At 61.0% G+C, this 24,299-nt stretch overlaps 1 protein-coding gene across 2 annotated transcripts; it reads left to right on the top strand.

Moving 5' to 3' along the window:
• The first annotated feature begins 3,642 nt into the window (after positions 1 to 3,642).
• On the top strand, positions 3,643 to 23,977 carry GNAI2 (G protein subunit alpha i2). 2 transcript variants are annotated; one of them, XM_078077852.1, is made up of 9 exons: positions 3,643 to 3,866; positions 17,821 to 17,863; positions 18,125 to 18,266; positions 18,441 to 18,601; positions 20,871 to 20,999; positions 21,431 to 21,560; positions 21,640 to 21,793; positions 22,126 to 22,340; positions 22,812 to 23,055. In XM_078077852.1, the coding sequence occupies exons 1-8, from the start codon at positions 3,749 to 3,751 to the stop codon at positions 22,314 to 22,316; spliced, it is 1,068 nt and encodes a 355-aa protein (XP_077933978.1). In that variant the 5' UTR covers positions 3,643 to 3,748; the 3' UTR covers positions 22,317 to 22,340; positions 22,812 to 23,055. The 2 variants fall into 2 exon arrangements, with proteins under 2 accessions (XP_077933978.1, XP_035947907.1); XM_036092014.2 differs by having other exon boundaries at positions 3,644 to 3,866; positions 22,957 to 23,977.
• Positions 23,978 to 24,299: the final 322 nt, after the last annotated feature.

Raw genomic sequence — 24,299 nt, 5'->3', positions numbered from 1 at the left:
TCTGGGTGAGGGCAGGCACACCCACCCCGAAACTACTTTTGAGGAAGCGCTGCTAGCTTCCCCTTCCTGGAGCCTGTGGGCTGGGGTGTCACAGACCCACTGAGAGGGTCTCCATTCCTCCCCCTGCTCAGCCTGGTGCATGGTAGGAAGAACTCAGTACAAGCTGGCCCTGCGTGGCCTGTGGCGAGCCCCGGGGCTAGTCTAGCTGTCCCAGTGGCAAGCCGACTGAGCAGGCAGCGGCCACTTATCCATTCCAGCCTGAGTGCCGCCCTCACTTCTGCTGGCTGTCCTTTCACTGTCTTTTCAGGTTTAGTCCCGGGACAAGTCCTGCCTCCTCGGATGCCCATGGCTAGGCAGCTGTCCCCGGCCTCCAAACCAACATCTCTCAAAAGGACTCCCAGATTCCCAAGTGGGAAGGAAGCAGATGCCTGTTGTCCCTCACTAGATGACCGCAGATGGGTCCTGTCCCCTTCTGACCCTCAGCAGCAAAGCAAGGGGTTTCTCCAGCGTGACCCTTGATTTTCTCACTGGCTCTTCCCCAAACCCACCCTCACAGTCCCACCTCCTGGTTCCGCCTTGCTGCTACATTCTTCCTCAGCGCTCTTCTCCCTCTACCATTCCCCACATCACCACCAAGAAGCCTCCTTCCCCAGCACGAGTAGTTTCTCCCTTCTCTGCACACATGACTATGGCAAATATTATAGCGGCAGCAGGATTAGTTGTTTACAGCTTTCCTAGCTCCGGCGGGGGGGAGACCCCTGGAAAAGTGGGGTAGGGTTTGTGTGATTCACTCATTTAATTTGACAGATATTTACCTGCCACCCTCAAGGATTATGCTCTAAGGGGTCTGGAATCAGAGAACCGGGCAGGAGAGACTCACCACTGGGACGGTGGGATCTGGGCCGGGGTGGGGGAAGCTCCAGGACAGTGGAGTCCTAGAGGCTCAGCTCACAGCCATGCAATGAGCAACAGGGAGGAAGAGCAAGAGGATGGGGTGAGAGAGGTCAGTCAGATGGCTTGAGTGCTGGTGTGTTAAGTGGGGGGAGAGGGAGTGGCCTTGGGTGGGGACAGGGCCTTGCAGAAATTGCTGCAAACACCCCTACTTAGAGTTTTCCACGTGTTCGTGCATATTCTGAACATTTTACCTACATTTCCTCCCTTAGTACTGACCTGAGCCAGTATAGTGGGTAGATATTACTATTGGGCCCATTTTACTGATAAGAAAACTGAGGCACCAGGAGTTTCTGGTATTTCTCCAAAGTAATACGCAGCTGGCAAGTTTGTAGACTGCTCCCCAGAGTCCTTGCTGTCAACTGGCACTCTACCACCTCTGCCTCCTGCACTGTCCAAACCGGTGTGTGGGGGTTTTATCCTCAGGACACTGGGGAGCCACAGAAGGTTTGTGAGAAGAGAGTGATAGGATTTCTTTCAGCAGGATCCCTTGGCTGCCATGTAGAGGATGAATTGTGGAGGAAACGAGAGCCAGGGAGGAGGCTGGAGGCCTACAATAAAGGACATAGGACAGGGACACATTTGAGGGGGGAGTTGAGAAGGGGAAGAAACCGAAAGGATGTAGGGCTGGGGAGGAGGGGGCTGTGGCTCTGGCTGGTGAGAGGTCACAAAGTGGAGAGACCAGGAACAAGGGCCACTGGAGGTGCCTGAAGTGTGTGGGAGAGGTTTCAGACCAGTGATGGACATGGGGCTGGTAATTAGGGGAGAAGCTGGGCTGGAGATGACAGAGTGGGGTTCTGAGCCCCTGTAGTGGGAGGGAGGCATGTGAATGGAGTGGCAAGCAGAGGCCTAGCCATAGCCCTGGGGCCCCCATGAAGCCGGAGAGGGGGCAGCTGGGAGGGGTGGAGCGGGGATTGCTGGACACTCTGGGAAGAATGCATAATTTGAGGGAGTGACTATCTGGTGGAATTGTGCAAGGACCGCACAGCCTGGCCTGGGACTGGGGAAGGACATGCCTCCCCGTGGCCCCTGTCCTGCCCTGCTTCCATTGATTAGGGTCTGTGTCTGCCCACCTCTGGTGAGCCTGGCCTCCAAGGGGCTGACAGGTTCTCCCCGTTGCCCGGCAACTGCAAGAGCTGTTGGCTGTTGCTAGGAGCCAGCTGGGGAGGCCCAAGGAGGGAGGATCAGCTCTCAAATGTGGGGCGGGGCTGGCAGGGGAAGAGGCTGGCCTTAAAGCTGGGTTTGTAGCCTATGTGTGGACAGGCTATGTGCACCCATTTTATAGTATGTTCTGTGGATTTGAGACATGTTGGAAGCTGGGCCTATATCTGGATGAACAGTGCATATCTCTGAGTGTCTGTGTCCCTGGATGGCCATTATATGTTTTCATCATGTTTGCTGCATGCTTGTGGCAGGGCCTGCCTGAGCTTTGGCTCCAGGCAGGAGAGAACCCTGGAGGAAGCCTTGGAGGACTTACAGGCCAATGGCTCCTCAACAAGGGAGCCATTCAGATAGGGATCCACAGACCCTCCAGGGAAAGCAGACAGCCTGAGGATTTGGAGCTGAAACAAGATGTGTGGCAGGGCGGTAAGGAGGGAGTCTATGCGAACAGGGGGCTGCGGGTGGCCAGCTCCCTCCCTGGCTTTGTGGACCTTCCTTGTCTTTGGGCTGAGGCCTCCTCGCCTCATGGCATTGGGGCCACACAGGACATCTTTCTCGGTAGCCCTTGGTAGAACCTGTCATTGGAGGTCCATCGGAGGTCAGGGCTGTGGGCTCTTCCTGAAGAGGATCAGAAAGACTGCAATGTTCTGCTAGAAATGCTGCTGCCTCCACTCCACCTTTGCCCAGCCATAGGGTTGCAGCCACTGTCCAATGGGGACAGGCCATAGAATCATGGCCACTTATGTTTCCAGAAGTCAGATGGACCTCTACTTCTCTCTCTCTCTCTCTCGACCTGGTTGCCATGGCCCAGGCTGGAGTCCACGATGACTTCGTGCAGGAGGATGCCTCCTAGATCGGTGAAGGATGTTTAAAGCCTTGGGTGACAAGAGAGGGCACCCCGGCTGAGGGAGACAGCCTGGGCAAAGGTGTAGGGGTGGCAGTAGACATTTTCTTAAACTGCAACTCAAGAGAGAAGGGGCCAAACTCGCCGTAAGACAGAGAAAGACTCCGGGGCTCTGTAGATCCTGAAACAAGTTTATTGGGTTCATTAACTTTAACGAGACGAAGACACGCCTCCTCCACCCAGCTAGCCCAACTTGCTTAAAGCTCGAGGGTTGGTTTCTGCTCAGCCGGCGAGGTGCCCCGGATCCCCACCCTCCGGCTACAAGATCTGCCCGCCCCCGCCGTCGGGCAGCCGAGCTCCAGGCGCTCTGCATCCAATCGGAGCCCGGCCCCGCCTGCAGCTCGCCCGGAGCCCAATCCCTCTGGGCTTGGCTCCACTCCTGCTCCTATTCCTCGGCGTGGCTCCGCCTCCAGCCCGGGCCCGAGTCTGGGCTGAACCTAACTTCTAGTCCGCTCCGCCCTCTAGCCAATCACCGGCCCCGGATCTCCTATGGCCCCGCCTTCGGGCCCGCCCCGGCCCAGTCCCGGGCCTAGCCTGCTCCGGCCCCACCCTCGGCCCGCCCCGCCGTCGGTGCGCGGCGGCCGGGAAGGCACCGCCCGCAGACGCTCGGAACTGCCGACCCGAGAGCTACCCGTAGAGGGCCAGCGGCGGGAGCGGAGTGGGTCGGGCGGGGCCGAGCCGGGCCGGGGGCCGTGTGGGGGCCGGGCGGCGGCCGGGCCGGCGGACGGCGGGATGGGCTGCACCGTGAGTGCCGAGGACAAGGCGGCGGCCGAGCGCTCCAAGATGATCGACAAGAACCTGCGGGAAGACGGCGAGAAGGCGGCGCGGGAGGTGAAGTTGCTGCTTTTGGGTGAGGCCGCGCCCTGCGCTGGGACCCCCGATTCCCCGCCCGAATCCCCAGACAAGGACTTTGACCTCCAGACTGAGGGCCTTGAACTCCCGGACTCAGCCTGGACCCCCCACACCTGGACTTGAACTCCCAGACCCCGCCTGGCCAGGACACCCAAATAATGGTTCAAAACTCTGTGTTGGCCTAGACCTCTGATCCGTAGCCCAGACTCTAGGTTAGACCCTCAGCTCGTCGCAGACTCCAAACCCCCAGATCCAGAACCCTGCTTGACCATTCACCCTTGCTGACCAACCTCACAGACCTTCAGAGTCCCTGCCTTGTCCTTCCATCCTTCCCTAGACTTTACTCAAAGCCCCAGAACCCCACTTGGTCCCCACCCTTAGGCACCACCTGTTTCCCCCACCTGCTCCTCTAGTTCCTATTGGGCATGAATATCCCTGGGGCCCCTGCCAGGCCCCCACCCACTCCCTCCTTCCCGCTCTGTGCCCTATCCCTACTCTGAACCCTGTATCCTCCACCTGTGCACCCTGACACCAGGGTACCTCTCAAGTGGAAACTGTGGTTGCTCATGAGCCCTCTCTCCAGCCGGAACCCCCAAACCTTTAGAGATCCCTGCTCCCTCCATCTGGCCCACCTGGTCCCTCTCTGTACACAGTACTCCTCAGACCCTCTGCTCCTCCTCCCTAAGTCCTCTCCCACACTTTGGCCTACCTCTCATTCCCCCCACCCCTCCTGCACCGGGTGGGCCCGGCCGAGAGGAGGGGGCCCAGACTGAGGGGCTGGACTGAGGCTCCACTGGTTGCACTGGGGGAGGGAGCCAGGCCTCCAGCCTCCCAGGGAGATTCCGCCGGCTGGCTGTTTCCCAGTTTCTAAGCCCCATCTGGGCCGGTGAGGGGGGCGTCTGGGGAGTAGGAGGGAGTGTGAGTGTGGAGGAGTTTGGGTTGCGGCGCCTCCAAGGCCAGGGAAGATGGTGGCTGCTTGAGGGGTGGGGGGAAGTGGAAGTGGTGAGACAGCCGACATATTGGTGCCCTGGCCGGCGGGCGGGCCAAGGAGATGTGCTGACGGGTGCTGGTCTTCCCGCACCCTTTCTGGGCCGAAAGGCCACGGACTTGGCCTCTGGGAGTGGGGGGGGCCTGTCAGATCGTGAGGCCCTGTGAGGGGGAAGGGGCGGACCAGCTAGATGAGGACTTGGGGGCCAGCTGGAGTTGGGGGGCATCTCAGGTGGACTTTTGCAAAGACTGTGGGCCTGGTAGTTGTCCCCGTCCAGCCTCCACTGGGAGCAGGTGTGGTGCCCGGTGGCTGCCTGATTCAGGGGCTCGGGGGTGGGGGGAGAGATGCCCTCGCAGCAGCGTGGGGGCCTGGACAGTGTATGGGGGGGGTGTGGCCCCTCAGCCTCAGAGCCGCGGTGGGGTCCCCAGGCTGTGAAAAGCAGAGCTTTCCTTGCTGGGTGCCTGGCCGAGGGACAGTGTGTCTTCCATCTGAGCCCATCTGTTGACTGTCCCTGGGGGCCTGGCCTCAGGGGCACAGCCCAGAGGTTTCAAAATGGCATCCGTTCCGCCGCCGCTGCGGGTAGGAAGAGAAGGGGCGGGAAGGGGCGGCGGCCCAGCCTCCTGGGCTGTTTTGCGTTGGGCGCTTGCCTCTTCCTGTCTTTACTGCGAGTGCGGCAGCACCAGTGAGTGGGTGTCGCCAAGGTGGAGGGCCCGTTGCTGATGCCCGCTGGGCCTGGGTAGGGTGCTTCCGCCGTCTCCTGGTGCCCACCCTGAGGCCGCTGGCTGGCCCCTTCCCAGGCCGATCGGCTGAGGAGATGGGCGACTGGGCCACAGGGCCGGGCTACAGAGGACTCCTGGCCCTCTGTGTCCCAAACCCCATTCCACTAGTCTTGCTCCTTGGAGCTCAGCTCAGGTTTTGGGCCTGGCAACCCTTCCCACACTGGGCTGGCAGCAGCCAGGGGCGCAGGGTCTGGCTCAGCATTTTCTAGGCTGGGGAGTCCATCTCAGCATCCTGCTCCTCTGGCCTTTGCTTCCTCTGTTGAATGGGCTTCCTGGGTTTGGGCCAGAGGAGTGCTGGGCCCAGGATGGGGAGAACAGGGAGGTCCCTGTTGGGGGTAGGGGATGGGAGCTAAGACCCCGCAGAGGGTGTACCGCAAGGGGCTGAGAGACCTACCTCTGCCTGAAATCGGGGACCCACGGCTGCATGGGTAAGGGTCCTGGCTGGCCATCCCTTTCCCATCCAGGTATACAGGGAGGTGTTGGGAGCCCAGCTGGGGCAGCTTCAGAGTGCTGGGCGCCTGTCCCACGTAGCGGGAGGAACTCTGTCCAGGCAACGGGCCTCTTCGGTTGGGCAGTTTGCCAGCCTTCCCTTCCAGCCAGAACCACGCCTGCTGCCCCACCCGCATACTGGCTCCTTGCCCTCCTGGGTAGCCCTGCTGGCGGATGGGCACCGAGGGCAGAGGCAGATGGGGTACACACCAGTGAGGGTGTTTTTCCTGGTAGCTTGCTGCTGACACCAGCCCTACTTCAGGGACACCCCCCCCACCGCCACCTAGTTCAACCTGACTGACCAACAATCCCCAGGTGGAATTTAGGGCCTTGGGCTGGGCACTTAAGGGAAAGGAAGAGTGTGTGTTTGGGGGATGTCTCTGATTTGGGATGGGCTTGTGTGGGCAGCCTCCAGAGAAAGGAGAGACTTTCCCTGGTGGGTTCCATGAAGGCTTCAGGGTATAAATAATAGGCCTTCTCTCTTGTCCCTGGGACTTTGCATCTACTCTCCTAGATTGGCATGCATTTCCCTTCTTTCCATCTAACTCACTCCTACTTGATTGTTCTTCAAGACTCTGCTCGGGGACCACCTCCCAGGATCCTTCCTTGACAGCTCCCCTTCTCAGAGGCTGCTGAAGCACCTCCTCTGGCTCGTGGTGCTGGAGCGTCCCCCATCGGAGCATCATATTTGCCTGGGTGACTGCTGCCTTTCCTTGAGACTACAGGGGCAGGCTGTGTCCTGTTCGTTTCTGAGCCTTCTGTAAGGCCAAGCGTGGAGCCTGGCACCTATTGAATGCTTCTTGTCTGTTTGTTGAATGAAAGAAGTGTTACTGGTCTGAACTCAGTCTTGGGGACGGGTGGGTAGATGGAGGAGTAAGATGGCGGTCACCGCACCTGACGTATTGTGGGCAGGTGGCAAGGGCTCAGTGTCGGGCCAGTGGCAGGGATTGGTGGCGGATAGCGAGGGAGAAGTTCTTCAGGCTGTTTCTTCTTCAACTCCCCACCTGCCCGCTGGCTCCTCAGAGACAGCCCTCATCGCACCCTGTGCAGAACTCTTGCTGATGAGTCCGTAGCCTGTCACAGGGCAGAGCATGTAGGGCCTCCAGCCGTCCCTAGCAGAGTGGCGTCCCTAGCATTGTGGCGTCCCTAGCAGAGTGGCGTGGCATGCTTCCTTGCAGCGCAGGCGGTCTGGGGACTGCTGCAGGCCTGCTATCTTCGCTGCTCCAGGAGAGCGGGTCTAGCTCTCAGGGCTGGGACTGCCCCACAGCCCTGGGGCTCAGGCCAGAGCAATGCTGCAGGAGTTCTTGGCCTGGCCAGTGCAGGGACTGCACATACAAGGGCTCAATTAGGTTTACCAAAAGAAAAAGAAGGGAGTTTTGTGGTCTCTGTCCTGTCTGTGTCTCTAACAAATGGCCTGGCATTCAGTAGGTGCCTATTAAGCATGTATGGAAAGAATGACACTCTATAGAGCACATCCATGAACGGGGGTAAGTAATTCTGGGGCCGTTGCTTGGCGCTTGGTCTAGCTGGAAAAAGGGTAGCCTGGGATCCTGGTTGGCTGGGTAATGGGAAGAGACTGAATAGAGTGTGTGTGGGGGGAGGGTGGGGGCGGTCCTCTGGGTGGCTTTGAAAAATGAGCAGCATTTGCCAGGGGGTAGGTATGGGGCCGAGGGACCAACTCAACTCAGCGAGGGCACTGAGGCTGGAAGGCCTGGCCTGGGGGAGGAGGGCTCATCTCGTTGGACTAGCTCTTGGGGTCACACAGACGTGGGTTCCAATCCCAGCTCCACCTGGTGCATTCGCTGGGAAACGCAGAGACAGATGAGTGAACTCCTGTAGGTGTTCTGTTCCCCATTCGGAACCTGGGAACGGCGCGCCTGCAGGCAGCCACAGGTGGGGGACAGTGCCCCAGAGCCTGGAGGTGTGAAAACAGGTGAGGGAGCCCCTCATGCCTCCTACGCCGTGGAGAGTTTGGTGGGGAAGGCTCTCCCAGCCTCCAGGCTGCCTGGCCCCAGGATGGAGGCCCCGGGGGAACCCCCTCCCTTGCCCTCAGGCAGCTGCTCGCAGCAAGGAGGGGAACCGAGGTGTGTAGACAGTTGGTGCCAGCCAGAGTGACAGACTGTCCTGGGGACCATAAGCCCAACCTCTGGGGACTGAGCGGCCTTCCTGGGGGCCTAAGGCTGGGGATGTGGCTGGGCTCTAGGCACCAGGTGGGCTGGTACCCAGGCCGGCCTCCCGCCTCCCCGATCTCCCCACAGCCTCCGGGGTCCCGGCTGGAGCTCATTAGCACTTGAATGGGGGGCGGGGTAGCTTGGGCCTCCCGTCTCTCCTTCCCACCCCTCCCCCAGGCTGGGCGAGGCTTTGTCTTCCCGAGCAGCCACACTGGGGCTCCCACGCTGGGAAGTGAGCAAGGGTCTAAGCCATTTCAGGCCTGCGTCCTGCCCAGTGCCGCTGGGCCCAGCCCCTGCCCCTAGTGTTGGTGCAGCCAACAGGAGGGACCTCTAGATAGGAGTGGGACTGGGTCCTTCAGGGGATACCCTGGGCCACGAGACTGGGTGAACCGGGGTGGCTTTGCAAACGAAGTGACGCTGGCACTCAGCTGAGGGCATCCTAGGAGGGTGGGGGTGGAGAACCCCAGACAGGGCAGAGCAGGTGGCAAGGAGAGAGGGAATGAGCTGCCTCCATAGCTGGAGGTGGAAGTCAGGCCAGCTGGGGAGCACAGGTTTCCATGCCAGGCCCCGAGGCAGCACCGAGCCGCCCACTGTGCTGAGTTGAAGCCTAGTCAGCCGGAGGGGGGCTGGCATGGTCTGGGACCCCTTCAGGCCTGGGTGGCTTCTCAGGGGTTGGCCCTGGGCTGGCCTGAGCTGCAGGGTCACTGGGTAGCATCATTGGTGTCCTAGGCCTGCAGACTGTTGCCCAGCAAGTGACAGCAGGTAGGGGTGGGGCCTGACCCCCTGCCGGGGCGGTCACTATGCCTCCAGCACTGCAGGGGCTTGTACTTGGGGTGCCTTGGGCCAAGGTGGCCGGGCACAGCGGTCTCTCTTGGTCTCTGTCTCTAAAAGCCACCCATTCTTTCGGCAGGAACGGGATGGAAGATGCTTTGTCCACATAAGCTTTGTCCACTGAGGGACTGGGGCCTCGCCCCATCACACCCCCAGCAGAGGATGAGATGGTCTGACCCGGAGCCTGAGTGCTGCCTCCCCAAAACCCCTCTGTGCTTTGGGAGGCAGCTCTGGGCGGATGGGGCCAGGGCCCAGGCCAGCATCCGTCCTGTCTTCACAATATCTTGGGGCAGGAGTCCCAATCTAGGAGTACATTGAGGGGGCAGGGGTCATCAGGTTCCGGCTGGGCCACAGCTCATGGGCCCTGCCTAAGGACACATTTCAAGGTGCCCTGACGAGGGCAGAGGACTAAGCCCTTTGATGGCGGCCCTGGTACCTCAGGCAGGGCTCTCAGGCAGCCCTTCTCTCAGCCACAAGTGCAGGGTGGGACCCCTCTGCCCAGCTCCATGCAGCCCCTCCAACCTGGAGCTCTTGTTCTGACTAAACCCCAACCCCATCCTCACGCTCACCCCCATGCTGCTTCTTGGAGCTGTGTTCAGCTGTGTGGTTTGGGAGAAATAATCTCCTTGGAATCACCCAACAGTTGCTGGGTCGGGTTGGGTCACGGTGTTGGCCTTCTGCGGGCATTTCCAAGGCTTGGCAGCGAGTGCCAGGTCAGTTTGAAACAAAGCCTGAAGGCGGGATTGTCTAAAGCTTGTTGAGAAGGCTTGGAGGATTCTGGGGTGCAAGCCTGCTCGGCCTCAAAATATGGGGGGGCTGTCGATGGCAGCACCCACTGTGCCCTGGACGGGAGGAGGGGCAGTGAAGTCTGCATGGCAGGGCTGGGCCTGGGGAAGTGGTGTCCACACCGGAGGAAAAGGAGGAAGCAGCTGGGGGAGGAGGGGCCCAAAAGAGGAAGAAGCTAGAGGACTGCTCCTGCCCTTTGCTGGGGTGGGGGTGTGAGCCCTGTCAACTGGGGGGCCTGGAAGCTGAACCCCACCTGCCCAGACTCATCTCTCTATAGCCCTAAGGGCCACCGCTGGTAGTCACCAGGTCGGCGTCACTCCAGGCAACTCTGTCCCTTGTCCCACCTCAGCAACTATTGGGCCCCGGATCTCAGAAAAGGTGGTGCCTTTGAGAAGGATTCCAGGCCCCTCCTTCGACCACAGGAAGTGGTGGCTGGGAGAGGGACGGCGGCAGGGTGGGGGGGGCGGCTAGCAGGAAAGCAGAGGGCTGCTCTTATATTCCCGAGCGGCCATTGCCCTGCGAAGCCGGAAGGCCGGCTACAGGCAGAGATGAATGCCCGGAAATGGAGCAGCAGCCCCGGGATTAGCTCACTCTGGGTTTCCCCGGCCGGGGAGCGGACAGAGGGGCCCTTGGTCCAGCCTAAGGATCCCCCTCCCCCCCCCGCCCCGCCACTACCACCTGCTGGGCCTGGGGGTGCCATCACTGGGCCTCAGTTTCCCCTCGGTGATAGCAGCCGCTGTCTCTGATTGAACCGTGACTGTTATGTAGGACTGGACTCTTCACGGTCTTACCATACTTAACCCTGTGAGGCTGGGACTGACATTCTGTCCATTTCACTGATGGGGAAACAGGCTTGGAGATATTACATGACTTACCCAATAGGTGGAGACACCAAGGTATGACCAGATAGTGACTGAGCACTTGTCCACAACTGCTTTCGTCCGTCAGGAGTGTGTGTCCAACTGGCAAGAACTGGTCAGTCTGGACAAGAGGCGGATGCTGTGGGTCCACGTGTTTTCTGCTTATGCTTGGGGACCTGTCTCTGGGGTGGGGGGCCTCGATTCCTCTTTTCGGAGATTCTTTGAGTCTGCCTGCCCTGGAGGTTGGGGACCCAAGAGTCTGTTTATGAATCTTTTTCCTGCTGTGTGGCCACGGGGTGACTTTATCCGAAGGCAGCTGCCCGTCTTCCCCCTGCCCCCGGCCCGTGTTCCCTCACAGAAAGACTCAGGTCATAGTTCGGCCACTGAGTACTTGTCTCCTAACACTATGCTCGTCCCTCCCATAACCCCCAGGCTCAGGAGGACCGAGAGGAGGCCTGAGGAAGGGTCAGAGGCTGTCAAAGTCCAGGGTGGGGGCCCCTGAGTCCGGGAGTTGTCCAGATGAGGAGAAGGAAAGAGCCTTCCCGCAGAGGGCCCCCACTAGCGCGAAGGCTGGTGGGCTGTCTGCAGCGCCGTGCAGCAGCCGAATGTGTCCGCAGTGTGGGCAGACAACAGCATGCTGGGTGAGGAGGCGGGTCCCCATGCTCCGCAGCCTGGGAATCCGAGTTGTGTGGCCTTGCCTTCCCCCACGGAGGCTCCTGGGGCTTGTGCTCTGTGTTATCAGGCCAGGCCGTAGGGGGCTGAGGAGCCTGAGAGGGACTTCAGGACAGCTCGGGTAGATGCTTCAAGGCCTGCTGGGCCACCACGCACAAAGCAGAGAACACGCATCCTCGCGGTCACTCAAGACCTTGGGTCCCAGAAAGCCCACTCCCCCGCCTTCTTCACTGTGTGACCTCAGGCTGTCCTTTTCCCTCTCTGTACGGGGCGCTGGGACCTGTGACGTCATGACTCTCAGCAAGGCCCCATGGCTTATGGGCACAGAGACAAGCTGTGTGCTTGGGCTGGACCTTGGGGCGGTTTTGGGTGAGTGTGAGGATCCGAGGGAGGCTGCTCAGGGCAGGCTTTGAGTTTGGCACACTCCCTGGAGAGGTACATTTCATAGATGGGAACACTGAGGCCTGGGGCCTGGGCATCTCACCCAGGGCCCACCACAACGAACCCGAAGAGAGATGGGGGGACTCAGATTCTTGGAAAACAGCAAAGGGATTCCTTCAACAAAGAAGCATCCAGGAAGAGTGTGTCAAATAGCCTGGCTCCTGTAGAGAGTGAGACCTGTAGCTAAAGGGCCTCCTCCCCTCCAAGCTGGCCTGCCTTACCCAGTGCCTCGGTTTCCCTCTGTCCAGTGGGCAGGGCCACAGAACAGGGGACACAGCCCTGTCCCGGGAAGCCCTCTCCGTGTCTGGTAGGCCCTGAGGCCACTCCCTTACACACAGAGCTCTGACTTGGGAGTAGTAGGCCGGATCTTGGTTGCTAATGCTTCCCTGGTGGGGGCATCATGAAGGCCTGGAAGCCACGGAGGCCGCCCAAGTGGCAGATACTGGAGAGAGGGAGCTTCCAGGTTTATTAGGGCATCTGGGGCAAGCAAGGCCACACTTGTGGGTGGGGATGTCGCAGCCCCCATCCAAGACTCATGTCCCTGCCCCCCACAGTGCCAGACCCTTACTGAGCGCCTTGGAAGGAGTGAGGGGACCAAAGAAAAGCACCTGGAGGAAGGAAGAGACGCCAGGGGCGGGGCTTGGAGGGCCTTTGTCTGGCGGACCCCTTCCCCTCCCCCTCTCTCCCATCTCCATTGTTCCCCGGTGTGCGGGGTCTCCGCCGGCGGAGGGCCTCGAGTGAGGGTCCAGGCACCTCCCCCAGCTGCCCCTAGCCTAGGCTGCTTTTCAGAAGCAAAGGTTCCCCCAGCACTGCCCAGCCCCCACCTCCTCCACCGTCTCTGGCTGCTGGGCTCCCCCTGGCGGTGGCGCGGCCTGGGGGCCTGAGGCTGCAGGGGAGGGGCCAGAGCCAAGGGGCCCGGAACCACTGGCTGGACCAGAGACGTGGCACCTTCCTGGGATGAGAGTGGGAGGTGGTGCCCGGGCTGCCTTTGGGGTAGGCTTCCCAAGGGTCATCCCCACCTTCTCCCTGTGCCCCACTCGGGCTGGCTGGGGGGTGGCCGTGGGGGCGGGCCTGGTACTGTGGGTTGGAGCTGGGCTGCAGCCCAAGTCTACCCTGTGGTCCCAGCCCCGCTGCGCATGAGAATCTCTGCCCTCGGGCCGCCACGTCAGCTGGCTGCTCTCCCTAGCCCCATGTGTTAGAGCGGAGCCCACCAGCGCAGCCTTCTGAGCGCATGGAGTCCGGGAGCAGCATCTGCCGCAAGGCTCAGGGGCTGAGGGAGGCTCCAGCTACAGACGAGTCCTGGCCTATGTGGAAGGGGAGTGACGAACTCAGGGCCAGCAGCCCGCAGAGGCCCGAGTGGCTCTGACTGCTGTCCCAGGGTCCACAAGGTCCCCCCGGGAACGGCGATGCTGAGCCAGCCTGTGGGCCACTGGTCACTGCCCTCCACTGTGCCTCAGCTGAAAGCCTCAGAAACTCTCCTTCCGATGAGATGGCCTCAGCAGGCCACTCTGCAGGCTGTGGTTACAGTGACCTATGCAGTGTGGTCCTCGTAGGCTGCAGGAAATGAAAGGTTTGGGGACATCTGTGATCTTCCATAGAGTAGAAACATAGCGATAACTTCTATATGAGTGTTTGCCGTGTGCTGGGCACTGTGAGAAGCGCTTTGTGTCAAATTGTCCCCTCTGTGTCCTGTTTCACGGATGGGGTACCAGAGCGAGGGCAGGAAGGGGATGAGGCCCTTGGAGACAGCAGGAAGGATCAGGGTGGGCACCAGGGCTGTGGGAGGTCTGGACCTCCCTCTGGGAGAGGATCTGAGAGTGCGAGATAGGCCAGCTGGCCACTCGAGGCTTGGCAGCCCCTGCAGAAGGGAAACTGAGGCCAGAGAGGACAACAGCAGCGTGTCAGGGCCTCCCAGCAGGGCAAAGCCTTGTCCGGGATGTAGAGGGTCCAAGACCGACAGACAGCAGTGACCTGATGCTGGGGCTGGAAGTCGGCACGAGGCAACAGGCCCCGCGGTCCTGTCTCTGCCACAGCGGCCCGCCGGCCTTGTTCCTTGTTCAGGCAGGTGGAGCTGTGCCGGCTCCCTTCCCCCTCCGTTCCCTCCTCCGTTGGGGCCCGGCACTCCCAGAGTGGAAGCAGATGTTCTAATGCAGAGCAGACCCGGTCGCCAGCACATCATGGCAATTACTGCCTGTCTGCTGGGGGTCCAGCAGCTGCGCCCTGGGGCAAGGGCTGCCGAGGTTTCTTCTTGGTGGGAAGAGGTATGGCCCAATGGGAACACCGAAGCCATCCTAGGGAGCCTCTGTGGGCCCCTCTGATCTCACCCAGCTGGAGAAGGGAGCGCCTGGTGGGATCCTCTGTGGGCGGGAGACTCCTGCCGCCTTCTATCAGAAGCACCTTGGCAGCAGTCCAGGGCCAGCCAGTGAAGCCCCCTCCTCTGAGGGGAAGGTGCAGGGCTGGGTGGGAGGAGCCGGGTACCCAGGATCAGCAGGGTACAAGCAAACTCCGAGCCCAGTACTAGCTTATCTGATAGGGGAGCACTGCCAGGCCCTGATGGGATAGGGCCCCGGGGGAGGGAATGAGGAGGGGGGCTAGGACCCACAGCTCGTGGGGCACCTAGCCCCACCTGTTCCACCCTTTCACCGCCTCTGCCCCTGCTCCCTGGTCCGTGTGTTGAGGCTGCTCCTGGGCCATGCCTCTGCTTCTGTCCTGTGTCCCCCACAGCTTCCTGCCTGGCCACCGGCACCACACCTTCGTCCTGCCGCTCACTTCTTTCTGCTTGAGTCACAGCTGCTGGGACGACAAAGGGACTGCCCTGAGTCCAGAGATGGGGGTTCCCTGATTTGGGTTTGTCCACCTGTCAGACGGGGGCAGAGAATGCCCTCCTAACCCTCAAAATGGGATAGGAAGGGAGCCTGAGGCTCAAAGCGGATAGGAAAGTGGACCCCCAGTTGGCTGGGGCAGGGAGCAAGTGTGCTGGCACCAGCCTGGTCACCCAGGTACTGCCCACGTCTGGGCCTGCCAGGTGTGCTGCTGCTAGGAAAATCAGATGCAAAGCAAGAGTGCTGTTATCCCTATCTCTGGGCAGGGCCACGGAATGCCACAGCACTTTACCAAGAGAGTGGTCAAAAGGCCAGACAGGGAAACTGGTGCCTCAGGTGGACACACAAGAGGGGACACCTCACCAAAATCTCAGGTCTCCTGTGTCCCGGACAGTTGCCCGCTCTGAGTCTAGGTTTGCCTGGCTGGGGCCCGCATGATTGATCTGACCCATCACTCCACATCCTTGGCCTCTGTTCCCCCACTGGGCCCCCAGTACTGGCTGAGACCCCTGATTCCTGAGTCTTTCTCTGCCTCAGGAGGTCACCTGGCCCCTGTGGTTTGCCCGTCCGGTGCTGCCCTCCCTGGCCCTGGAGGATGGGCCTCCATGATTGGGCATCACTCTCGGGCCTTCCTAGGCCCTCTCCCCAGGTCTCCACTCAGCAGGCATGGGATGTCAGTGTGGGGGACCCTGGCTGTTCCTCTGCCATGCGCAGCCCAATGGAGAAGTGGGAGTACTGCCATTTGACCAAGCCCATGTCCAGGGGAATGCACCAGGACGGGTGCTTCTAGTGCTCAGGGGCTGAACTGATTGAGGGGCTCGCTGCTTCAGCACCACCCCCAACCTGCCCAGAGACTGCACGTTTGTCCCCCCTCCCCCCAACTAGTCCCCTATCCTGGGAAGCAGGCCTGGGACGGTCAGAAGCCCAGTGATCCCCGGCAGTCCGGTGGCATTTGTGAGGAGAGCCCAGACCCTTCTTCTCAGGGAGGCCACTGGGTTGTGGACATACCCAGGCCTGCCCCTGTGAGGGCCACAGCTGTGCCTCAGTTTCCCCGGGTAAAATGTGGATCTGGGGTGGGAGTAGGGTAAATGGAGGTGGGCAGGGGCCTTGGCGGGGACAGGGTGGGGGTGCTCTCCTACCGACTGGAGGGCACTGCAGAGATTCAGAGCAACATCTGCCTAGGAAGGCAAGGAGTGAACCCAGTGACAGGTGCAGTCGGGGCCTGAGGACAGTGTGGTCCAGCTGCAGTAAAGGGCTCTTAGGGCAACTCTAGGAGGCCAGCAAGGTGGGCCACCTACAGAGGGGATTAGGACCACGGTGACATCAGCCTCTCTCTGTTCCTCATTTGCTAGGTGGGATTGCTGGGAGATGAAACTTAGTTGGCGCGGTAGGCTTCGAATAGCATCTGACCCATAGAGGGCGCTGTTTGTGGCTTTGCTCTTATGATTCTTGCTGACGCTATTCTTGCTGCTCACGTTAGTGTGTGTGTTAGCCCCTCATCCTCTGAGGTTTTCTTTTTTTTTTTTTTTTTTTTAAAGATTTTTTATTTATTTATTTGAGAGAGAGAGAATGAGACAGAGAGAGAGAGCATGAGAGGGGGGAGGATCAGGGGGAGAAGCAGAGTCCCTGCTGAGCAGGGAGTCTGATGTGGGACTCGATCCTGGGACTCCAGGATCATGACCTGAGCCGAAGGCAGTCGCTTAACCAACTGAGCCACCCAGGCGCCCCCTTCTGAGGTTTTCTTGACCTACTCCAAGGGATGTGGAAGCCAGAGTCTCCAAGTGTAACCTCCCCACAGACCCCACCATCTGCCCCGCTGAGCTGCTCAGAGGGACTGACCTGCCACATTGATCAAGAGGGTTGGGACACATGGAAATGGGGCATGGGGCCCGTGTGCCCAGCAGAGAAAACTCCATGGGTAAATGCCTGGCGTTGGCAAGAGGCAGGGCCTGGCAGGTGCAGGTGTGACTGGCAGTGATGGGGAAGGAAGAGAGGGAATAGTCTGGGCAAGCGCTGGGAGCGAAAGCTGGCCCCACTGAGATGTGTTCTACTTGGAGTTTAGGACAGTGAAAGGAGGAGATGAGCTCCTGCCCCCACCCCCGCCGTCCCCCAGCCAGGGAGATAGGGCAGCCCTCCTGGTCTTCACACTTCCCTGCAGACTCCCTGGGGGATGTGGGTTTCTGGGCTGTACCCCTTGAGATCTGGCTTTCTGTGTCTAGGATGGGACCTGGGAATCTGCTTTTTTCTTTCTTAAAAACAAAACAAAACAAAAACCACCCTCCCAGGGCTTCCTGCAGCATCTGAGCCATATTTTGAGAAAGGCTGGGCAGGCCAGGCGTCATAGTCCTATGCGTCTCCCTGCCCATCTGAATCCTGGTTGCACAATCTTGGGCCAGGACTACTTTTCTGAGCCTCAGTGTCCTTGTCTTTGTAAAATGGGAACAGAAACAATATGTTTGTGGGGCTCATATGACTGTCATGGGAAAGAGGACCAGCAAATCCCTCGGCACCGGCCAAAGAGAATACAGAATGGGCCTCTGCCAGACTGGGGTGTGTGCGTGTGAGTCTGTGTTGGCCATGCCGCGTGTCTCCCAAGTGCTGGTCTCCATCTGCTGAGGGTAGACTTGGGCCATGCCTGGGAGGCAGGACTATGACACTGTGCCCCAGCCCAGGCCCCTCGGTGGCTCAGAGTGTGAGGAGAAGAGGGACTGTACCCTGCTGGAGTGTGCGGGGCTCCTTCCTGTCAGCTCTGCCCAGGCGCCATGTTGGCGAGCCTGCCCGCCTGAGAATGACAGGGAGACTCCTGAGGGCTGGCGGTCGGCAGTGGGGGTCGGGGGCTGCCGTGGTGGGCAGTGGAAGCTCGTGGGAAACAAAGGCTTGGGGTGAGTCCCCCAGGGGTGCAGGCGGTCTGGGTTGCCTTGAGCACTGTGGCCCTGCTAGCTGCACCCTGGGTAACCCTGCTGCCCACCAGGCCCCCACTGCCTCCGTCTCCTGGTGCAGCTGATGGGCAGGGTGAGTTCTGCCTCCAGGGCTGCAGGCGGCTGGGCCACTGGCTGCTTGTCCGTGTGGCCCCGCTGGGGCTGCTCCCTGACCGCCTGTACCCTCTATTCCAGGTGCTGGGGAGTCAGGGAAGAGCACCATTGTCAAGCAGATGAAGTAAGTGCAGTGTGTGAGAAGCAGCTGCCAAACCCTGATTTCCCCTCTTCTTCCTCTGGGTCTCTGCTGCCCCCCCTGAGTAATGGCCCAGCCTGTCTCCGCCACGCCCAGGACCTTGCCAGAGGCAGTCATCCATCCTCAGGTGGGGGGGTGGTGGTGGTTCCTCCTCTCTGTAGGAGGTCCCGCAGGCCCCAGCAGCCCCAGGAGGCCGTGTGTGGTCCTTTGCCCTCTGAGCCCTAACTCCTGACCCCTGGCTGCCAGGATCATCCACGAGGACGGCTACTCAGAAGAGGAATGCCGGCAGTACCGGGCGGTCGTCTACAGCAACACCATCCAGTCCATCATGGCCATTGTCAAAGCCATGGGCAATCTGCAGATTGACTTTGCTGACCCCTCCCGAGCGGTATGTCCTCCCCTCCACCCCCGCCTGCCTCCCTAAAGGCCTCAGGGCAAGCCTTGTCCTACGGAACCTGGGAATATCCAAGCCCAGGCCCCATTCTGGAAGCCTCCCTGCCTCGGCCAGGTAGGGTGGGGGTGTGCTCCTGTGACTGGCTGACCCCCCGCCCCCCGTGCCCAGGATGATGCCCGGCAGCTGTTTGCCCTGTCCTGCACCGCTGAGGAGCAGGGCGTGCTCCCTGAGGATCTGTCCGGCGTCATCCGGAGGCTCTGGGCCGACCACGGTGTGCAGGCCTGCTTTGGCCGCTCTCGGGAGTACCAGCTCAACGACTCCGCGGCCTAGTGAGTACCCCACGGGGCTGGGCGGGGTGACGGGGTGCTGGACCGCCGGCGGGAGTGGAGGGCTTGAGCACTCTCAGGAAGACACTGCCAGTCTCTGTTTACGAAGCTGATGACTGTCAACCAAGGCCTTGGTGGTTTTTGCCTTGAGGTGGGGGGCGTGGTAGTGAAAGCCAGGAGGAGGGACAGGCAGGGCTGCTGTCCCCCAGGGCCAATTGAGTCTGATCTGTCCTTAGATATAATCGTCCTAAAGGACATTTGCTGCCAGCTGTGCCAAGCCCTGGGCAAGGCTTGAGGGACCCAGGGATGAGGGGAGCAGACGAGTCCCCAAGCAGTGACTACCCACGGGGTCCGTGTCATGGTGGGGGACTGCCTCAGCCAAGTTCTGAGCAAGAGATGGGCAGGGGAGGAACAGGACAAGCTCAGGGGCGGGGGGCACAGCATGGGCACAGTCCTGGAGGGAGCAGTGCTGGCTACAGATACTCACACTGGCTGGAGACGAAGACACAAGGGGAAGAGGCTGGGAGGGGCCAGATCTGTGTGCAGCTTGGAGCCCAAGACTCGGCTGGGGAAGCAAGGCGGTTCCGGGAGTTGTCCAGAGGCCCAGCCCACAGGGTCATGCTCTGAACTCCTTGCCTGAGCTGCCTGCCACGTGCCAGGCCTGGTGCAGGGGGCTGAGCCCCCGTGGAGAACAGGACAGGTCGGTGGCCGGTGCTGATGGCCGGGGGGCTGTAGGAGACGTGCACAGCCCTTTTGGGCTAGGACACCCAAAGAGGCAGGGTGCCTGTGCTCAGACCTGAGCCGTCCCCCCTCTGCTTAAGCCGGCCCCTCTGCAGCACCTTTCCCTTCGGCCGCCCATCCAGGCCTGAGGCGGAGGCGGGCCGTGCCTGGCCCTGAGCCCTGAGCCCTGAGCCCTGCCCCAGTCACACGGACTGACTCCCTCTCCTTGCAGTGGCCTGAATACCTCAGGAGCTGCAGAATCACAGCCAAACACAGTGGGGCCTCTGGACCTCAGCGCACCCCCACCCCCAGAGGTCCCGGGGCTCAGCGCCAGCAGAGCTTATAGGTCCTAGAGGCAGGCAGGGCTGGGCCCTCCCAACCATTACCACCTCAGTGTCCAGGGCATTCACAGAGGTGGGGATGGGGCCACCTTCTGGGCCATTCCCCCCTCCTTCACCACGCCGTTCTTCATTCCCCATTCAGCACCCACTGTGTGCCCAGCTCTGGTCTGGGTGTGGGGATTCAGCAGCGACAGGGGTCCCGCTCTCCTAGGCCATGACAAGCTCACCCCAGCTGGGGGTGGGGTGGGGAGCAGATTGGAACGCTACAGGGAACAGGAGGACCCCACCCCCTCTTCACAGCAGTCCTTCAAGGCTGCTGGCGGGTGGTGGGTCCCTGTGGTGAGCCCTGCTGGGGAGAAGGGAGAGCCTGGTGTGGAACCCCCCAGGAGACCTCTAGGCAGGAGCTTCTCAGTAGGCGACAGGGTGCAGTAAGCAGGTCACAGCACATGCGTCATGGGCCCTTGTGGTCCTTCCTGTTTTTCTGTTCTGTCCCTGCGTCTCTGAGGTCATTTCCCGCTGGCCCCAGCAGGCCTGCGCCAGGAGTGAGACCTCAGCACTGGACAGCGGCTCGGAGGACCCAGTCCCCAGGGCACAGCAAGGATACTGAGGCAGACGGCAGAGCTAGTCCCAGGGCCTGGCAGGGGCAGTGTTGATACTAATCAAGGGAGCTGGTAATGAGGAGCCCCGGGACTCCTGCCAAACAGGTGTCCGTGCCCTCCCCCCGAGGAGCCCAAATTTTATTGGGCACTGGGCAAAGAGCCCATTGAGCCTGGCAGGCCCCGACCTGTCCAGCCCCGCGTCGAGGCGCATGCCGGGCCGCTCCGCAGCGGGTGCCGTGGTTGTGCCGATCAGCATCCCGAATCCCTCCCTGAAGGACGCGTTGGCCCCCTCCCACCCTCCTCAGTTTGCAGCTCCACCAGCCTAGATCCTGTCCGAGGCAGGCCTGACTCAGACCTGGGCGCTAGGGCTTGGCTGGCCGGGCACAGAGCTGCACCTCCTCCAGGCCCATTCCCCGGGCAGGAGGCGAGGGATTCTGGTCCAGTTTTTCCTCATCTGAGCAATGACTGTAACGAAGGCAAGGGTTGAAGAGGCAAGGGCTTTGTCTGAGAAATGAGGGGAGGGGAGGCATAGGGGGCCTGGGTGAGCTGGCCCGGGGTCCAGGTGAAGAGGCCTCATGCCGGCCCCCACTGACCCACTGCCCCCACCTCTAGCTACCTGAATGACCTGGAGCGCATCGCACAGAGTGACTACATCCCCACACAGCAGGACGTGCTGCGGACCCGTGTGAAGACCACGGGCATTGTGGAGACGCACTTCACCTTCAAGGACCTACACTTCAAGTGAGCCGGCATGTGGGCAGGGTGGAAGGGCGGGACCTGCCAGTCTTTGGGGCACCGGACGCGGGTGGGGGGATCCTCACTCCAAGGCCCGCTAATGGCTCTGCTGGGTGGGAGGAGGGGCCGTTCCAGGAGTTCCAAGCCCCGCTCTGAGGTTTCTCGAGGCTGCGTGGTTGCCGGTGGCTCGGCTCCCCTGCTACCCGCCCCCCCCGCCCCCGCCGTGTGGCTGCCTCCTGCCCTGCTCACCGGCCCCGGCCCTGCCCGTGCGGATGCGCTCTGGCCCAGAACCAGGCGTAAGGCACGCAGGTGGGGGGGATGCTGTGAAGACAGCTGCCCCCCTCTGAGCAGGCGTCTGTGCTCAGCCAACCTGTGAAACGGGGACCCCCCCTCTGGGAAGTGCCTTTTCTGGAGCTAAGGCGACCCCGTGTCTGCAGGATGTTTGATGTGGGCGGTCAGCGGTCTGAGCGGAAGAAGTGGATCCACTGCTTTGAGGGCGTCACCGCCATCATCTTCTGCGTAGCCTTGAGCGCCTACGACCTGGTGCTAGCGGAGGACGAGGAGATGGTGAGAGGCCGACAGGCCGCTGGGGGGGCGTGGGGGCGGGGGGCAGGGGCAGGTGCTGACCGCGCTGTCCTGCCCCCAGAACCGCATGCATGAGAGCATGAAGCTGTTTGACAGTATCTGCAACAACAAGTGGTTCACAGACACGTCCATCATCCTCTTCCTCAACAAGAAGGACCTGTTTGAGGAGAAGATCACACACAGCCCCCTGACCATCTGCTTCCCTGAGTACACAGGTGTGGGGACTGGGCCTCTGGGGAGGAGCTGGTGGTGACCAGGTGGTGCACAGGCGCCCCCCACTGGACGGAAGGGTAACTGCAGGACACTCACGCCGGAGCTGGGCCTCGCTTAGGCTTCCGGGCTTGGGCCTGCGCGCAGGGCACGTGCCCCTTACATGTGCACAGTCAGGAGCCCCTCTTTATACACCCAGGCACGCATGTACACGCACATCGTCACCCTTCGCGCACGTGTGCACAGGTCATATGCTTGTCTGTCCACGTGCACAGAACCTTGTCGTTCGTGCCTGTTGCGCAGGTGGCACAAGTCCTCACCGTCTTGTCTCCCACAGGGGCCAACAAGTACGACGAGGCAGCCAGCTACATCCAGAGTAAGTTCGAGGACCTGAACAAGCGCAAGGACACCAAGGAGATCTACACGCACTTCACGTGCGCCACCGACACCAAGAACGTGCAGTTCGTGTTTGATGCCGTCACCGACGTCATCATCAAGAACAACCTGAAGGACTGCGGCCTCTTCTGAGGGGCAGCGGGGCCTGGCAGGATGGTGAGCGGGGGTGGGACGGAGCGGAGCTGTCGAGCCCAGGGAAGGGACCACTGGGGGCTGGGGAGGGTGGAGGTGGGGAGCCTGGGAGCACGGGATGGTAGGTCAGGAGGACGACTGCATGAGGGGCACGAGCACACAGACAGGCCGGGCAGCGGTCCAGACAGCAGAAGCCCCCGGCCGTGCGCCTGGAGGGAACGGAAGGGCTGTCCTGGCCTCCCTTGGAGAAAGCTCACTTCCTCACTGCGCCCCCTCCAAGCCACTGGCCTGGCCTGAAGGAGGCTGGCTGACAGAGGCCCCAGCCACCTGACACTCAGTGTGACCGGCTCTGTGCTCAGCCCTGCAGTCTTTCCCTCAGACCTATCTGAGGGTCCTGGGCTGACGATGGCCCCACCGGCCCTGGGGGAGATGGGGAAGATTCTGCCAGTGCGATAGACTCCCCTCCCTCACGTCACCCTCCCTCATGTAACCCAGCAACAGACCCTGGCTCCTGGGCAGCCACTGTGTCCCTGGTAACAGGTGAATGAGAAAAAGGAGAGGGTCATTGTCTAGGGGGGTGGGAGGAGAGGCACACCCCGGCTGCCTCCCGACCCATGCCCTGACTGTCCCCCACCTCCAGGGCCACCGCTGACTCTGCTTCCCCCAGCTCCTGAGGAAGATGGGGGCAAGAGGACCACGCTCCCTGCCTGCCCCCCCCCACCCCGGGCTGCTTTTCCCCTCTTTCCTCTCTCTGTTCTTGGCTCCCCTGTCCCCTCCCTCAGTTCCAGGGACTCGGGGGAGGAACTGCCACAGGCCTCCCTGTTTAAAGCCGGCCCTTGTCCTAGGTGCCGGAAATGGCCGCGATACCCCCTTCCCGGGCATCTGTTCTGGTTTTAACCATTGTCTTATTCTGTGATGGGGAGGGGAGCACATGCTGAGTCTCCCAAGGCCTGTGTCTGGAGGGGCACTCACTTCTCCAGCCTGGGACCCCTGGCTTCGCTCAACACCAGCCCCTGACCCAGCCCAAGTCCAAATGTTTACAGGGAGCCTCCTGCCCATCCCACCCCCCTCCAGCCGCTCGGAGGCCCCAAAGGAAAAAGCACAAGAAGCGTGAGACGCCACCGTTCCCGGAGACTACAGTCCACCTGCTCATTCTCGTAGCTTTTTAAAAAAATGAAAGTAAAGGAAAAAAAAAAAAAAGACAAAACTGCAAACCTAGAAAACTTTTTAGAGAAAAACTATTTAAAACTGTCAAATCCTGACCAGCGCCCCCCCAGCCCCCTTCCAGTGATTCCGTGCCTTGAGTGTGTCTGCGTGTTTACACCCATCCTCGGCTGGCTACCCCACCTCCCCCGTGTGGGCGGCACTCCTGCCCTGCCCTGCCCTGCCCTCCACAGAATTGGGTTCCAAGGGCTGATCCAGACAACTGCCAACATCACCGAGGGCCCCATCCCAGTGGCCCTGGGCCCTGGCTCCATTAACCTAAATGTAGCTCTTTAGCGCGCTAACCTAGGAACTGCTGCTGTCTGCTGAGGGCCTCGCCCCTCGTGCCCTTGCCCCAGGCCCGGGTCCTTCAGCGTTGAACACTTCCTTGCTTTTTTCACATGTTTTATGGAATTGTTCACCTGGTTTGAAATAATAAAATGTAGAAAGAAAAAATACCAAGTACTGCTCGGTCCTCTTCTGTCCTGGGGCCAGAGACCCAGACTAAGCTGCACCAAGGTGACAGTGACCCGAACCAGAGTCCTCATTTGTGGCAGGGCCCTGGCCGCTCGGCTCTCCACGTCCTCCTCAGGCCCTGTACGCGGCACCTCGGTTTTCCCGCGTGGTTGTCATTGTACCTCCTGGGGCCTGTACGTGCCCCGCTCTCCTCCCAGCCCCTGGGCGGCCTGGGGTCTGTGGCTAAGTCTTCAAGCCTCACTGCAGCAGCCGGGCAGATTTCTTCGGGAGCCGTTCCTCTAAGGGGTTCCTCTTTATTTATTT

The sequence above is a fragment of the Halichoerus grypus genome, chromosome 1, assembly GCF_964656455.1.
Source record: "Halichoerus grypus chromosome 1, mHalGry1.hap1.1, whole genome shotgun sequence".
NCBI classification, from domain to species: Eukaryota; Metazoa; Chordata; class Mammalia; order Carnivora; family Phocidae; genus Halichoerus; species Halichoerus grypus.
Note: the sequence above shows the minus strand (reverse complement) of the source record. Positions and strands in the feature narration are given on the sequence as shown.

What these genes read in the sequence shown, in the direction of transcription:
- GNAI2 (XM_036092014.2), top strand. Translation starts at nt 3,749, where the DNA reads ATGGGCTGCACCGTGAGTGCCGAGGACAAGGCGGCGGCCGAGCGCTCC. An exon ending in TTGCTGACCCCTCCCGAGCG is followed by an intron (nt 18,267 to 18,440) that starts GTATGTCCTCCC and finishes CCCCGTGCCCAG; the next exon opens with GATGATGCCCGGCAGCTGTT. An exon ending in TAGCGGAGGACGAGGAGATG is followed by an intron (nt 21,561 to 21,639) that starts GTGAGAGGCCGA and finishes TCCTGCCCCCAG; the next exon opens with AACCGCATGCATGAGAGCAT.